The sequence below is a fragment of the Adiantum capillus-veneris genome, chromosome 10 (genome assembly GCF_014529385.1).
Source record: "Adiantum capillus-veneris isolate H3 chromosome 10, ASM1452938v2, whole genome shotgun sequence".
Classification (NCBI taxonomy): Eukaryota; Viridiplantae; Streptophyta; class Polypodiopsida; order Polypodiales; family Pteridaceae; genus Adiantum; species Adiantum capillus-veneris.
The window spans coordinates 54780616-54798496 of NC_140940.1; the positions used below are offsets into that span (position 1 = coordinate 54780616).

The following is a 17881-nucleotide window of genomic DNA, read 5'->3' on the forward strand; positions in this document are numbered from 1 at the left end:
GTGGAATGCACAAGAGGGGAGTTACTCCGCTCCTTTGTCAACAGATGCCTCAATTTTGATACTAAAGTCATTGATGTCTCTTTGAGCTTCAGGGATACTGAGAGCTGACAGTATTCTGCTGGATGACTTTATGAAATGGAATTCCTGATAATGATACTGGATTGTTCTTGACTTCTTGTGAGTGCAGGAACTGATAGCCGAAATGACTGCAGCATTTTGGTCTGATTGATCTCGAATAGACATGGTTGCAATAGGGGTTAGTCAATCGGACATCGATGAGCTCCCGATTGGACCTAGATGTGATTGCTAGTCACATTGCCGATAAATCATGGTCTAAGATCCGAATGAATGTTGAATGTCATGTGATGTCCTGTGATGTCCTGTGATGTCGTGTGATGTGACTGTCGATTTTGTACATGTGCTAGATGTGTGTTCCTAGTACGTAGGTACTAACAGTCAGTGTCTGCTAAGACGGTTTATGGCTTTTGTCGGTTTTGCAGGCGTAATCGCGGTCGATTACAATGCTTTCAAGAGGGGGGTATGTCACAAAGTGATGACGTGGCGGACAGCAGAAACCCTAATTTCTGCCAGAAACCCTAAAATTCCTGCAAACCCTAATTTTTGCCAAAAACCCTAAATTCCGGAAATCGCGGAGGCAGATTATTAAATTTTTTTTAAAAAAAAATTTTGAAAAATGATGAGCGACGCGAATTTTGCTTTTGCTTTTTTTATAAAAAAAATGAGAAAAGACTCTCTAAGAGAGAGACAGAGAACTGATGCTTTTGAGTTTAAAAGCTTTTGGGGCTCTGCTTTTGGGCATCCCTTGTAACCTTTAAATTAGTGGTGAGGGTCTCACTTCTCAGAGCATCTGGACGCAGAGTCTGAGAGTGAAACCCTAACCGCTCTCTTGTACTTTGATGATTGATTAATACAAAAAGAAATACCGAAAGGGGCGCCAGTCTTTGGGGCCAATATCTCTAGGCACGGAACTCCGCCGGGCCAGTGCAAATCTATTGTGATCTGTGAATTGTTTTGAAGTGGTTATTTGGTGCTGTCGCGGTTGATTCTTGACTTGGAGTGTCCAAGTCTGTTACATAAAGATTTGCAGATTTCAACCCTTAGAGTTTCCAGATTTCAGCCAGTCTCGTCGTCGTCCTCATCGTTGTTGGCATCATCGACAAGTCCAAGCATTGTAGAGATTTGTGCAATCAATAGTAGACTACTCTCGCCATAGAGAGTGGGGCCTTCGGAGGAGGGTTTGACAACTTGTCTGGTGTCGTATTCTTCTCTCTCTATCTCTCAGTCTCAGTACCTTCATTCACACTGTTTATCCACTTTGTTTGTGTCCATTGCACTCTCTCATTAAAGGAACGGAAGGCTCTCCCTTCCGTAAGTAAAAGGAACCCTTGAGCACAGTTCGGAGCACTCATCTTGAGCAAAGTTCAACATTCATTCCGCTGCACTAACATTGGTATCAGAGCTTTGGCAGTAATCTGTATCACTGAAGGAAAGAACCACATAATTTTTTTTCGCTTGTTGCGGTCGCACCTAACCCAAGATTTCTTGGGCATGTCGATTCCTAATCGTGTTTTTGAAGAGTGACAGGAAACCCAAGAAAGAAAGGCTTGTCCAGCCTCCCCTTGTGCCTCTTTTCACTCATTGAGAGTGGACCGTGCACTTAGCCGCCGGCCAATCGACGTGAGGTGGGAAAAAGCAACCATGGTGTGAGCGCAAGGCCGCCAAGGGGTGCGCCCCCGGAAAAGAGTAGAACTCAGGTGAAGAGAAGATCCTTCTAACGCACATTGCAAGCGAAAGAAGAACCTCAAGACCCCCAAGAACCCCAAGACCCGCAAGAACCCAAGCTCCTCGTGAACTTAAGAACCCAAGACTTCACTGGATGGTCATCACTCGAAGCGGAATGGATACTTCCCTTGGAGGTGGTGAGCATGGGAGTGGTGAAGAAGAGTTTTCCCCACCAGGAGGTTTTTCCGACCCTCCCCCTTCCCCATCTACGCAAAGGATTGCACTCACTCCTATGGAGGCTTTCGACAAGATGATGATGGACAGGGAGTTAGAACGCGAAGCACGAAAAGCAGAAAGAAAGGCCGACTTTGAGCGTGAGCGCGAGTGCAAGCAAGCACGCTCGGAGGCCGCAGAAAGAAAAGCAGAAATACAGCGTGAACACGAAGAAAGAATGGCAGCCATAGAGCATAAGCACAACAAAAGGAAAGCCGGCTTGTTCCGATTCTTTTCTCAAGTGCAGGCACAGATGCAAGAGATTCGGAAAAAGGAGACTCTCTCAATCTCTTCTTCTCCAAAGCAAGACACACAGGATTTGCATGACAATGACAAGCATGATGATTTGCATGATCAAGATGTGATTTTTCACAAGCATGATGATTTGTATGATCACGATGTGATTGTTCACAAGGATGATGGGTTAGTTGATGCTTTTTCTAGTGAAGCTAACCTCATTGCAGACCCGATCAATCACGAAGAACCGATCTTGGCTCTCGAGTCGAGGTCCAAAGAACCCCCACAGGAAGATTTGATCAATCACGAAGAACCGATCTTGGCTCTCGAGCCTAGGTCCATAGAACCTCACAGGAAGTATTATGTGTTTGAGTGATTAGTCAGTACGCATTGTTCGAGTGTTTCATACGTGATGCTTTCTTGTATTTTAGTCACCGTCCTTATGTGATCCCTTTTCATAGGCATGCCATATTGTACGTTGAGCACGATTCACTCATGAATCAGCACGGATGTATACGGATGATTCATGAAAAGATGAAATCTTTGCACCCAAGGAATTCACATTCCATGTCGCTTCCTTGGCATGACACAGTATCCGAAAGAGCACAAGAAGGATTGAGCATCAAGCATCTGCATTTCCATTGTGGTTTGCCACAATTGATTGATTTAGATCAAAAAGAAAAGATTCGATCTCATTGTTTGCATGTGTTTGATGAACGGTTTGGCACTCCGTCTCTAAGTCCATCTACATTGCATGCACAGTTTTTTCAAAGGAATAGTCTTTTTCCAGTCACTTTACATGGAATGGGTATGTTCATGTTTTTGTGTTGGAAGTGGTTTCAGGAATTTTCAGCCATGGAGATTCTTGAAGAAGAAAGAAGCATGACTCTAGACGAAGTTGAAGCATTGAAGAAGCCACAGAAGACTTTGTCTCGCTTTCGGGCACGGCCCAAAGAAGCAAGCGTTGCAGACCTTTATGAAGTTCAAGTATCGCATGACCCACGCCTCAGAGTGGGCCGGCGAAGAGTCCCTTCTAGGATTCCAGACCCTATTGGTGATCTCCCTCGACGCCATACAGTTCGGTACCAGTACCTCACTTTGAAAAGGAGGGGATATCACGTGACACATCCAACCCTATGTGTCCGTGGACAAGCTACAGCATGACCAGGGTTCAGTTTAGTCAAGTCAATCTAGAATAGGAAGTGATCTGGCACTTTTGTGAGTCCGTTAGCAGACCGTGCATGACCAGACAGTTAGATTAGATGCATATCCTCTGGTTGCACACAACATGATCATCAGCATTACCATCAAAATCCATCAGGAGAATTTTCCAGTGCATTAAACCTATTTTACCTATTTTTGACATTTTTCATTTATTATTTTTAAGTGACTTTTGTTGGAAAGTAGGTAGGGCAATTTTGCTAAGTTTGTATATAAGCAAAGCTAGCACTAGCACTTTCTGGCAAAAGAGGCAGCAGAAGCACACGCTCAACAGGCAACTTCTCAGCAGAACCCCCAAGAGGCCAAGCGTTTTTGCTCCACAGCATAAACCCAGCGTTTTTGGACCAGATCAACCAGTGTTTTTGGATCTTGCAGATTCCTGGCGACAGCAAGAAGCCCCAGCGTTAGCAAACTCACTGCAGCAGGACCATTTTCAGCCTAGCATTTTTGCATCAACCTGAAGCCATCAACGTTTTTGCAGATCTTCGCGACAGAACTCCATTAGACTCGGCGTTTTCAGTTTTCAGCAGTCAGTACCCACAGTAGAACCCCCGGACCTCGCAGATCTCACCTTCCCACAGTAGATCCTCGCCGCAAGGTCAGATCCCGCAAAGTTCGCAGTTTCAATCCGGAAAACACAGATTTCAGCATCTGCGTTTCCAGCACGTCGTCGTTGCATCGTTGTCATCGCCGTCGTCACAGACATAGAGTCAAAATTCAGCAGATAAAGATTTGCAGATTTCAGCCCTTAGAGTTTTTAGATTTCAGCCCGTCTCGTCGTCATCCTCATCGTTGTCGGCATCATCGACAAGTCCAAGCATCGTAGAGATTTGTGCAATCAATAGTAGACCACTCTCACCATAGAGAGTGGGGCCTTCGGAGGAGGGTTTGACAACTTGTCGGGTGTCGTATTCTTCTCTCTCTATCTCTCAGTCTCAGTACCTTCATTCACAGTGTTTATCCACTTTGTTTGTGTCCATTGCACTCTCATTAAAGGAACAGAAGGCCATAGTTACCAGGAACGGCAGTCGGAACGCGGAACGGGGAACGGGAACGCCCATGAATTTGCCATTCCCTGCTTAGAGCACTCACGTTCGTAACACGAAACGGGGTTCGGAACGGGAAATGGGAACGCGGAACGGGGCATGGAGTCATGAAAACTGCCATTCCCTGTTACTATGTAGAAGGCTCTCCCTTCCGTAAGTAAAAGGAACCCTTAAGCACAGTTCGGAGCACTCATCTTGAGCAAAGTCCAACATTCATTCCGCTGCACCTTACACATTCCAAGGGACATTCCGAGGGACAATCAGTTTGCTCTTTTTGTTAAGGAGTTAGCTTCTCCTTTCGACTCTTTTGATCAAGGAGTTGGCTTCTCCTATCCGCTCTTTTGATCAAGGAGTTTGTCACGTGACACATCCAACCCTATGTGTCCGTGGACAAGCTACAGCATGACCAAGGTTCAGTCAATCAAGTCAGTCTAGAATAGGAAGTGATCTGGCACTTTTGTGAGTCTGTTCGCAGACTGTGCATGACCAGTCACTTAGATTAGATGCATATCCTCCGGTTGCACACAGCATGATCATGAGCATTCCCATCAGAATTCATCAGAATCCATTAGGGGAATTTTCCAATGCATTAAACCTATTTTCCCTATTTTTGACATTTTTCACTTATTTATTAAGTGACTTTTTTTGGGAACTAGGTAGGGCAATTTTGCTAGGATAATATATAAGCAACCTAGGGCTAGCACTTTCTGGCAGAAGAGGCAGCAAGAGCATTGCTCAACAGGTCACTTCTCAGCAAGAACAAGAACCCTTCAACCTGGCGTTTTTGGAGCCAAACACACCAGCGTTTTCTCTCCAACAGCCTCAGCGTTTTCAACCCCCCTTCATTGGCGGTTTCAGCCCCTTGCATTGGTGTTTTCCAACCAGGAATTTCAGCATTGCTGTCTAGCGTTTTTACACCAGCCCACTTAGCGTTTTTAGCAGCATACGATCAGCGTTTGTGCTGCAGAAAATCAGCGCCTAAGAGACCAGCCACTTCAGCGTTTTTGCCAACTTGCATCAGCGTTTTTGCACTGCCAAACCAGCGTTTTCAGCAAGGCAAAATTCAGCAGATAGAAGAGCAGCGAGTCATCGTTCGAAGCAATTAGTTTTCAGCCAGTCTCATCCTCGTCGTCCACACCGTCGACCTCGACATAGCCCCATTAGATTTGCATCAGCCATTGTACGAGTTTGTGCAATCAATAGTAGACCACTCTCGCCATCGAGAGTGGGGCCCTTGGAGGAGGGTTTGACAACATCTCCGGTGTCGTATTCTCTTCTCTCTCTATCTCTCAGTCTCATGCACCTTCACACACAGTGTCCATTCACTTTGTTTGTGTCCATTGCACTCTCTCATTAAAGAACGGAAGGCTCTCCCTTCCATAAGAAAAAAGGAACCTTGAGCACGATTGGATCACTCATCTTGAGCAAAGTTCAACATTCAGTTCCGCTGCACCTTACAAAGTTGGCTTCTCCTTTCGTCCAGATCCGAACTCTTGATATTCCCACGTAGTAAAATCAGCCATCACACCCAGACCGCATTGATCTTCCACGGGTGTCTTGATGCACTAAAATTACATACCCAGGCAATCTCATCCAATTAAGAATATTCAGTGGTTGGCACATCACAATGCAACACAAATGCTCACATATGCATGTTACAAGACATAGAAACATAAAGTCGCCGATGAACACTCCTCCCGCATAACCTAATAAGGTTCGGGCCGGGAGATATAGAGGCCTTTTACAACCAAATACGCCCCAGACTGCAACCTGCGTCGTTTGGAGGTGCTGAGAGTAACCACTGCTCACACTTCTTAATACTCCTCCCACATAACCATCCAGGTCCGGGCCGGGAGTCACGACAACAATTATTTTACAAGCATACAACCAAACGCTCCCCAAGCATCGGCGTGCGTCCTTCGGAGGTTTTCTAGCATACAACGGAAGCTCCCCAGACATCGTCTTGCATCGTTCCGAGATTTTCAAACATACAACGAAACGCTCCCCAACCATCGGCCTGCGTCATTCCGAGATTTTCAAACATACAACGGAAGCTCCCCAACCATCGGCCTGCGTCATTCTGAGGTTCAAACAATACCAAAACAGTATTTCTCACTTCTCCACTTGGGAGTAAAATCACCAATCAATGAAATCAATATTAAAACCACAGTCAAACATTTCAAATCGGCACCAAAACAGGTTCAAAACAGATACCATCCATTTCAAACAAATTCCAACAGGATCACCAAACAAGTTCTCAAACAGATTTCAAACTTAAAAAGCAATCTCGATATCAATCGAGCTTGAAAAATCAACTGACTTTCCATCCTGAAACCTGCACCAAAAATTAGGGTTAGGTTCATTCCATAAGGTCGTAGCCGAGCACAGCATCGTCCATCAGCTCTTGGACAGACAGTGTTTTCTTTGGCGGCAATGGTAGTCCCAAGATAGCAATCGCACTAGACCTCCAAGGTCATCTGCTCGTGAAGAGACATCTATTGAGAGATGTCCAGAAATTTCAAGTTATAATCTTCTAGGGTTTCCATGGCAAGCATTTCAAGATATCCCACTCTGCCAGAAGTTGCACTCTGAAGGAAGATGTTAGAAACCATATAACTTCGAGCAAAAAATTTCTTGAAAGCTTGCCAAGTCCTTGGAAGTGTGCGGCTTGGTAGCTATAGACGTCGACATCTGCATGGCACTGCTTTTGAGAAAAATAGTGGCTCGAAACAAATCTTGGATCCTTCTCTTGCAAGTGATCTTTTTGGCTTATGCCTTGTAAGACATGAGCGGTGAAGACGGGGGCGTGCCCGATGCGCGATGAAGTAAGGGTAGGAGTGGCTACTAAGTCCGGGGTCGGAGAACGAAGCTAAAATTTCCAATGAGCTTTGGAAGTGCGATCTTGCTCTGTCTGCTCTTTGGTAGGATCGGTATGCTTTCAGAAAAGCACACGCCTGATACTCTGATACCACTGTTACGAGACGAGCACCACGTGCCAATAGAAAAGAACAGACTGAACAGACTTTTAGCACTTCAATAACAATTGAATTGAGAGAGAGAGAGAGAGAGAGAGAGACGACACGCGACACGGAGTGGCGGAATTCCACCCCAGAGAGTATTGGCCCCAAACCTTGGCGCCCCTTTCGGTATTCAACATAGTACAAGCCGGTACTCCAGACTCTACACCTTCTCTAGGACGCATACCAGAGAATGAGCCCTAGCCTCGTATTTTAAAGGCCCTTGGCCTAAAATGCAGTTTCAGTGAAAAAGCCTTCAAACTCAAAAGCTTCTGGTCCAAAATCAATGCCAAAAAGTTGCCATCGAAAATCACGGAATTCTGTACAACTGCCACGTAAGCACTGTCAGCGCAAAACACGGGTTGTCCGTACAGGTCTGCCACGTCATCAGCTCTCGGCGCAAGTCTTTCTTTGTGTGTGTCTGGGTCCTGCTTTATTTTAATCCTTTGTCACTTAGGGCCCCATCGGACGGGGTCCCCATAAGTTGGTAGGACTTCTTCTTCTGTTCCTTGCTCTTCTTAGGGTTTAGGCCCCTCGCCGGCCTCTGCAAGTTGGCTCCATTCTTCAGGACTTTGACACGTCAGCAGTTTGTGACAATAGCACCTCCAAACGATGCAGGCTGCACTCTAGGGGGCGTTTGGTTGTAAAAGGCCTCTATATCTCCCGGTCCGGACCTTTTTAGGTTATGCGGGAGGAGTGATGAGGGAGTCGTTGAATATCTCCCGGCCCGGACCTTGTTAGATTATGTGGAAGGAGTGTTCATTGGCAAATTTATGTTTCTATCTCTTGTAACATGTATATGTGAGCATTTGTGTTGCATTGTGATGTGCCAACTACTGAATATTCCTAATTGGATGAGATTGTCTGGGTTTGTAATTTTAGTGCATCAAGACACCTGTGGAAGATCAGCACGGTCTCCGTGTGATGGCTAATTTTACTACGCCGGAATATCAAGAGTCTCCTTGATCAAAAGAGTTGAAAGGAGAAGCCAACTCCTTAACAAAAGAGCTGAAAGGAGAAGCGAACTCTTTAACAAAAAAAAAGAGCAAATTGATTGTCCCTCGGAATGACCCTCGGAAATTTTTGAGCTAACTTGAGTTGTTTTGTCGATTACTTTCTTTCAAGAAGGGGGGATGTCACAAACTGCTAACGTGTCAAGCCACTGAAGAGCGGAGACAACCTTCAAAGCCTAGCCAAGGGGCCAAAACCCTAAGAAGAAGCAGCAGAAGAAGAAAAAGAAGTTTTACAGACTTCCAAAGTCTTGACAAGTGGTCTATTTTCAAAGAAGAGTTCCCACCAACTTACGGGAGCCCAAGTGATATAAAGGCATTAAAAATAAAGCAGAACACACTCAAAAGACTTTGCACAGCAAAATATGATGACGTGGCACCTCTACGGATGTTCCACAATTACGGATTTTTAGGAAAATCCCGAAATTTTAGAAAAGTGTTTTTTTGGGGGTCAGCTTTTCATATTTGATGCTTTTAGGCTTTGGGCTTCTAAATATGAGCCTTGGCCTCTCTGGCACTCTTCAATGCGCAGATTGCAGAGGAGGTGATCCTCGACTGTTGTACTTTGCGAATCAGTAATAATAAAGAAATACCGAAAGGGGCGCCAGCGTTTAGGGCCAGGTTCCCTTGGGGTGGAACTTTTTTCAGTTCAGTTGTTATTTGAAGTGCTTAAAGTTGTTCAATCTATTCTTTTCCGTTGGCACCCGGAGCCCGTCTTATAATAGAGGACCTGTAGTAATACTTCGGAAACCACATGCAGTCGTTCTCCTAAAGCATGTTCTTGAACATGCCTCCCAGAAACTGAGAGACATCTCCGAAGTTCTATCGTGAAGAAGTAGTCAAGTAATTTCGGTGCAGACCAGAGAAGTAAATCTAGGAAGGTTAGGGTGGCGTAACACGGTTAGTAGGGGGATTCAAGGTGCTCAAATAGCTATGCAAAGCTTCCAAATCAATCCCGTCATTTGTCGGCCTTTGTCTTTGTTGTTTTGCTGAATATAACAATTGCCGTACCACATATTGGGCTTGTGTCTCGTCACGGAGCCTCTGGGTGGATGGGCTCGGTGGATTTCCTCCTTCAACAGTGTGTACTTCAGTACTTGGGATTCTGCGTGCTTGGTGTTGCTTGCAATCTACATTGAAGAAGGCTTTTCTCTTACCCAAACTCAACTCCTTCCTATGGGTGCACCCCTTGGCAGCCTTGCGCTAAAACCAAGGTTTCTTTTTCCCACCTCACGTCGATTGGCTTGCTGCAATGTACAAGGTCCACTATCAATGAGTGGAAAGAGGAACAAGGGGAGGTTGGACAAGCCCTTCTTTTCTAGGTTACTTGTCACTCTTCAAAGACACAGATTAGAGAGATCGACATGCTGTCAAGAAGTACCCAATGCGGCTAGGAAAGCGTCGGGCCTTTGACTATGAAGGTTCGTAGCAAAATCAACGAAACCGTTGAACTATGGAAGCAAAAGAAACACTCAAAAAGAACAAAACTCCAGCCATGAAATCATCACTATAGAAAACAACCAATATCAACTCAAGACTCTTGTGTATGTAATCTCGCTCTCAATTGCACAGATACGGTGCTCTTTCGCTCTGATAAAAAACCCTAAATTTACGCTTCAATTCTTCATCATAACCATTTCATGGGAGCTTCAGAACTTCATTAAACAAGCCTAAGTGATTATTTGAAGAGGGAAAACCCTAATTGGTGGCCTCACACCCTCCAACACAGGGTGGAAACAGCACGGGCTGCACTAGCAACTTCCCTTGCAATGGTTGTATCTCCTTCCTTAGATGTCCAAATGGGTTCATTTTTGGCTCTATAAAACTCACTCTCAGGTTGAGCAAGAGCAGCACTGACATTGATGTGACATTTCGAGCTATTTTATGCTAATTTTGGGCTATTTTTGACCATTTTTAGCCCAAAAATGCATAGTTATCCGGAACGCGGAACGGGAACGGCGATGGGATCCGTGCGGAACGGGGGAACGAGTAGGGGTCCGGAACGGGAACGGCGCGGAACGGGAGGTATAAAAAACACCCAAATAGTGCATTTTTAGCTCCTTGTGTTTAAATACAAGGAGTATTAGAGTGCTTTGACTCTAATACTCACAAAAAACTCGTTTTGAAGACCATTCAACCTTGCTATGACTAGATGATGAGAGAGAGAGAGAGAGAGAGAGAGAGATTTGAGAGAGTGGGAGGGAGAGGAAGAGAGCTTGAAGGCGTGAAGCCTTGAGCCTTGAGAGAGTGAGTCTTGAGAGGGAGAGATCTTGAGAGTGTGAGAGGGAGAGAGCTTGAGCCTTTAGGATTAGCTTGTGGAGAGAAAGGGGGAGGGGGGTGCATTTTATGAGTCCTTGAGGCCTTGCACACTTCAAAACAAAGCCCAAACATTTACTTCAATTTTTTCAATTTTTGCCAAATTTGTTTGTAGCCGTTGGCCGTTCCAGGGGCATTCCGGAACGGCCGTTCCGGTTTGCACTGGCCACCCGGAACGTCAAACGTTCCGGGACGTCTCGGAACGTTCGGGAAGGGAACTGCCCCCCGGAACGCCGGAACGGGGGCTAGGCGGCGTTCCCCGGTAACTCTGCAAAAATGTCCTTTTTTGTCCGTAAAAAGCCCAAGTGAGCTAGAAAAAAATCCTTGAATTTGTGGGAAAACCCTATTGGGCTCATATTTCATTTTGAACCTCATTTTCCCACTTAAAAAACACTCGACACATCTTTTACGGCCACACATGAAACATGCTATTTTTTGCCGAGGTCACTCGCATTGAACTTTCTAGGCAAAACGAGCATGCCACTTAAAAACACTTGACATTTGTACATTTCAAAAGCAAATTAACAATGAATTCACTGTACGAATCAGTGCCACGTTCAAGGCCTCGTCCCCGGTAAGGCATATATACGATTGCAACCATGGCAACCATTTTCACACATATGACACTATGTACATGGTAGCATTTTCTACCGCGTAAAAAAAAGCATAAAATTGAGGTGAACATTTAGATTTCACATTGCAAGCGTGCCACGGCACAACATTCACCCCCTCTAAACCTACATATCCTCCGGCATGTGCCACAATAGTTTTTGTTAAGCATCAAAACTCGTTATCGGATAACATATGTTCACTTTCATTGTCAGCTTGCACACAGTCAAGCACATCCTCTTCTTCACATGCTTTGGCATCAAATGCATCCACATCCCTTCTTGTTTAAACAACTTAATTTGTTTTGCTTCAATGGAAATTTTTACTTTTGTCCCATCAAGCTCACTCAAGGTATATGTAGCATGTCCATGTGCATATTTAACAACATATAGCCCAACCTCTATCCAACCATGGCCGGATTTGCACCAAGGGGTTCGTCCCCAAGGTTGGAGCTCTCCAAAGGGATGCATGGAAGAAGCATCCAAATGTTGCTAGCTGCGGGAGCAGGAACTAGATGTCCCCACCGACTGTCGACATTACGGGCAAACCTCCAAAAGATCTCGACAAATCTGTTGTCGATCATCAAGAATACCACCCATAACAGATCGCAAACCACAATTGATATTGACAAGCACATGAAGGGCAAAAGGAATGACCAAATCTGTAGGGCCACACTACCATTGGTGAAGAGAGAACATGTAGATAGGAATACTCCAGCAAAACCTCCTCGAATTGTTGTTATTGTCGGCTAAGCATTTGGCACTACATGCTCCACCTCTAAACCTTATCCAATGAAGTCGGATGATCTAACAAGAAATGGTTATGGAGATAGAAGAATCCCCCATTCCCTGCCAAAGCCAACTCCAACACATGCACTGGAACATGCACCTGATTTGTTGCATATTGGATAAGCAAGAATTAAGTGAAGCTAGAACTAGAACTTCTATCCTTAGATGGACAAGAAAAAAATCAAAGAACATCCTCTGCTTCAAGAAGGAAAGAGATCCCTTCAATCGTCCATAATCCACACCTGGTACAAAGGTGCAACTGAATCATCAACCTACTGCACATCGGATAGGTAGCTCCGTCGACAATTCCAAGAAAGGCGTGATTGCAAAAGGCATAGCAAATCTGCCAATCCATCTCCTGGAAGAAAACACAACAATAGAAACCTACTCCAAAAGTGTTGTTGAAGATCACACTGCTGTCCAAACACTTCTCTCTAAAGAAGAAGCTAGAAATAAATAGCTCCCCCTAGATCCAACAACCGCACGCTTGCTCCCCTTGGGGGAAGGCACGGCAACATGACCACATCAGGGAAAACCAAAGCAATCCAGCAATGCTACGCCTCATGTAGCTTCCATCCAGTTCCCCTCGGTGAAGGGAGGTCGGGGTAATCAAGGGTAACGGATGGGAAGGTCGTAGAAGAGGATCCAAGGCCTCCACATACCCAAATCTGCCCCAAACTAGAGAAAACCCAAGAAAAAAACAGCAAGATTCTTCTCTCAAAATCGATCAACCAGATTGAAGCATCCAAGGTGGTCATGTCACCTAGGGCTCTAATACCATATCAAAGGTGGCAACGGAAGATGCAATGAAGGCAAGAACTCGCTCGCTATCCAATAAACACCTAGACGCCAATCTAGAACATTTGCAATGCCACATATATGAACAAGGCACCTATGGAAAAAAAAGATCACCCTGAGGTATAAAGAGACCGGACATCTGAGAATGAGAGAGAGAGAGAGAGAGAGAGAGAGAGAGAGAGAGAGAGAGAGAGAGATCTGGGAAAGGCTCTCCATGCTGGTAACAAGCTGCTCATACAAGTGACCAAGGGTGGTGATTCGACATGCCCCAATGGATAGTCCCGAGATAAACACAACTACGATCGCTACTACCGTCTGGCCCTACACATGAGACCACTGACATGGCTCAACATGGGCAAGCCAAACAGCATCTCCTCCTGGCAACAAGATGAATCCGGAGAAAGAGGAAACAAGGCTCAAGGTTGTCGTCGTATAACTGCCCTCTAGAGGAAAGGGATTTCTTTGCTCTCTTAGGCCTACATCAAAGCTGCTCTGCCTTTGCATGTGATCACCCACCTGTAGGCTGCCCTGAGGAGAAAAACGCAAGGGAGGTATCCCTACTGCCCATCGCCTGACTGTGGTGCTGCCCTACTGCTAGGAGTCAGGGCTGAAGAAAACGCTAGGCTGAGCCATCGCCCACCCTAGCGCTAGCCTCTAGGGATGCCCTGCACCCAAGGGCATTGTGCACACATTGACTCCCTCTGGCACCTTTGCCCTCCCTATATGCTTCTAGATCCGAGTTCGGCCAGTAGTCCACCAACCCCTACGACCTCATAAATAGGAGAAAAATAGGAAACTGGCAGGGAGAATGCACCATAAGCCCACTAGGGCTATGAGGGAAAAAAGTGGCAAGGCTGGAAAAAATACTCCCAACCTGGAGGAGCCTAATGGCCATGGAACCAAGCCAAAACCCTGAGCTAAATATGGCTATACACATCCCAACACGAAAACGCAACCTTACTCTAGCCGGGCACAACCACAAAACAGCCCTCACTGCCTAATACCTGTCCCTAGAAGAAAATGGGACCAACTCGACCAATCCAGAGAGATGCCATAACTCTTAACACCTATGACACTAAAAGTTCTTCTTTTACTTCATTTCCTTCTTACGAGAGCTACCATTCGTCGTATGTCCTGTTTTGGTTTCATCGGCCAGTGGGTACATTTGCCTCGTAGAGAGGTTAGCACTCTCTCTCTCTTATGTTGTGCACATGGGCCGTTCGTGAGGCCCATTCGGTGAAAAGGGGACCCACCACACCCTTGCACTTAGAGAAATGGCTCGCTATCGATCGTACCGCAATGAATCCCTGCCCCTTCATCACGTTTTGCAAGCATTAACTGCGTTCACATGGCGGGAACCGGTGTCACAGGCCTGCAAAAGCTGCGACCCAAGTGATGTGTAGCTCTCTGGCTTCCTGCCTGCTCTGCGCCTTGAATGTCAGCAATACATCATGTCCAGCTTCGAACGAATGGCCGCCATCATGTGCACAAAGTAGCAGCCGGTCTGAGCACGTTCATGGTGCCAACGACTGCACTGGGCACACCTCATGTGCAGGTTACCTCTCTCTCTCTCTCTCTCTCTCTCTCTCTCTCTCTCTCTCTCTCTCTCTCTCTCTCTCTCTCTCTCTCTCTCTCTCTCTCTCTCTCTCTGTGTGTGTGTGTGTGTGTGTGTGTGTGTGTGTATAGTACAAAAAAAAAAGTACTGTGTGTGTGTGTGTGTGTGTGTGTGTGTGTGTGTGTAGTACAAAAAAAAAAGTGTGTGTGTACAGACATAATCACCAACACCTGTTTGAGACAAGGAATTGAGAGAGAAACCTGGACCACTGAGAGTTGCATGGGAGGGTTTGACGTAGAGGACAACAATGTGATCATCCGGAGCGGTGCCGATGTAGAGAGTGTCTAAAGCCCATTGAAGAGCGTAGAGGCTGTGCTCACCTTCATCCACGGCAACAAGGAAGGTCCTGCCCTTCAACTTCTGCTCTTGATGCTCCATAATTGCTCAAAAAAAAACTCTCGCCCCTCTCTCTCTCTCTCTCTCTCTCTCTCTGGCACAGACAATGCTGGCTCCATGTTTCGTGAAAACCAGTATCAATCGCTTTCCAGAGCTTTTCCCTTTTACTGGAACTGATTGTACATTGACACTGTGTTGAACATGGTCAGGGTTCAAGTTGGCATTTTAAAAGAATAAAATAAAATGAGAAAATAGCAAACTCACCTTCTAACTTCTAAGGCTCTGCAATGAAAATGAAAAGACTAAATTACATGTTTTTTTTTTAAAGCCGTTTGAAGCTTCGCTACAATTAGTTTTACGGGGATTGCGCCCACTCACTCACACCCACATGACTCATTTGAATCATAGTGGGTGCGCTTAAACCCCCTCACCTTAACCACTAGGCCAACACCCCTTGAATAACATGTTTTATGCACCAGATTCCCATCTTTCAATTATTATAAATTGAAAAGAGTACTAACATGAAAAATAACATGTTTGACAGAGTAGCAAAGGGAAAGTGGTTTTTGGAAACGCCTTGTGGGTGACTCTCCTCTAAGCATGCAGGGTGATGGAGGATGAGGAGGGCTCTCTCTCTCTCTCTCTCTCTCTCTCTCTCTCTCTCTCTCTCTCTCTCTCTCTCTCTCACAGGATAGTTTCCCTACGACGTTAAAATTCTCTTCTTCTTCTTCTTCTCCTCCTCCTCCTCCTCCTCCTCTCTCTCTCTCTCTCTCTCTCTCTCTCTCTCTCTCTCGTCTCTTGGGATAGTTTCCTACAACATTAAAATTCTCTTCTTCTTCTTCTTCTTCTTCTTCTTCTCTCTCTCTCTCTCTCTCTCTCTCTCTCTCTCTCTTCCACAAGCACACAGATAATGCTGGCTCAATTGTTTTGTGAAAACCAGTGATCAGTCGCTTCCCAAAGCTTTCCCCTTTTACTTGAATTGATTGTACATTGACACCTAGTTGAACATGGTCAAGGTTCAAGTTGGCATTTCAAAAAGAACTAGCTTGCCTTGATTGCTTCACGGAAGTGTGTGAATTCAAAATGCGGAGTAGAGTCATACGTTTAAATGTGTGCTTACAATCACATGGAAGTTTTATTGTGTTTTGATATAAAATTGCATTATCTGTTACACATATATAATCACAAATGGTTTGTATATTACAAAAGGCCTCACTTAAATAATGTGAAAGGTGCACATTGCACATCAACATTTTGAAACAAAATAAAATGAGAAGAAAGTAAAATAAAAACAATAAAATTAAAAATTGAAACAAAAAATATTTTTGTGTTTTTTCATTAAAAAAGAATAAATTTAATAAACATTAAAAATAATAAAACAAATTAGTTAAATGAAGTCCTTAAATCAAAGGACCCTTTATCAATATTTTACGTCATGGGATCTAACTCCTATGAATACACTGGTGCATACACTTTCTAGTCCAAAAAGGTGAATGCAACTTTAGAAAATAGCATTTAAAAGAGCATGATTTTTTTTCATTCACAAGTCTTTTAAGCTTCCTTGGGACACTTGTCAAACAATGAAAATTGAACTACCTTCACCCATAGTGCATTAAGGCCTTTATTAGACAAAAAAGAAAGACCATACATTGTATGGTGTAGAGATGGCACCATCCTCCACATTATTAATAATACCATAGGGAATGTGTCGTTCTCCCTCCCCCACTTTTATCCCCCTCCCCCACTTTTATCCCCTCTTGTGATGAAGGGGGACTTATTCTTCTCCTTTAGTGTTAGAGAGACATTTTTCTTTTCAACATTACAGTTACATGTAGATAAAGTCATTAGTTACATGTAGATAAAGTCATTAACTTAAGCTTATGCTGTCTAATGAGCTTCTTGTTGTCATGGAGGCCATGTTGCAATTGTTGCTTTCTTTTCCTTCATCATATACACCATATCCCATTTTGAACAACCACTCATTCATCTTCATTTGTGCATATTGTTGTAATTGGGATGCTTCCCCTCTTCTCAATCTGAGTTTGTATTGAAAAGGGCCTTGTAGATCTTTGGCCTTTAACATGCCATCTAAGTCACATTTCCGTGAAGGAGTTGAGAACCGTGTCACGAAGCCCTTTCATTACGATAAGGGTATTCCAAGAGGCAACACTGCGAATGGCAAGCTTGTTGAACACTTTTGGCACTTTATAAGGGCAATTAGTCACATTTGATATACATATCAACAAGAGTGGCGCCGACACGGAATTCAGCTTAAAGGCCATGTTTCGCAAATTTTGCATGTTTTTCACTTCCACTATGGATGTCCTTGAGTTTTGCACATGCAAGAAGCGAAGAACAAAGGAATGGGTATTGCGATGGACAAACTTATGGTGCATTTTGGCATAAAGGGAAAGAGCCCACTCTGGCTTATCGTCCCTGACATAGACGGCAAAGAGAGAGTTCCAGAGACCTTCCTCATTGCTTTGATTTTTTTGGATCACAAGTAGCATGTCAAGAGAATTAATTGTGGCACTTGCGAGAAAATCCCTTATTCCACAGAAGGCAAAGCCTCTGGAAAGCTCAACATCCATGGAAACTCTTTGTGGATTGTTTAAGGTGCCAAGGGAGCATTTTGAGAATGCCAACAGTGGCCAATCTGGCTCTTCGTCTTCTTCAAGGTCAAGCTTCATGTGGTGCATGAGTTGCTTTGGTTCTGCCATAGATGAAATTTGTTGCCACTGATCATGTCTCCCTTACCACAGTCATGGTCCCAGAAATCAATGACAAATATCCACAACAGGCTATTGAGAAGAAGTCCCTCTTGCCCTTCCACATATTCGCTCCTCTCACCAAAATGATTGGCTCTTTGTCA

General features: G+C 44.7%; 1 protein-coding gene across 2 annotated transcripts in view; it reads right to left on the bottom strand.

Annotated features, from left to right (window-relative positions):
• The window catches only part of LOC147448875 (universal stress protein PHOS34-like), a 52414-nt gene extending 37297 nt beyond the window's left edge, over window positions 1–15117 (bottom strand). Inside the window, exon 1 of one of the 2 annotated variants that reach the window (XM_086521317.1) lies at window positions 14874–15115. In XM_086521317.1, coding sequence (XP_086377443.1) covers window positions 14874–15051 — 178 coding nt within the window. In that variant the 5' untranslated portion in view covers window positions 15052–15115. Of the gene's footprint in view, window positions 1–14873 lie in introns of both variants that reach the window. The other variant, XM_086521318.1, reaches the window with a different exon arrangement.
• Between the last annotated feature and the right edge of the window lie 2764 nt (window positions 15118–17881).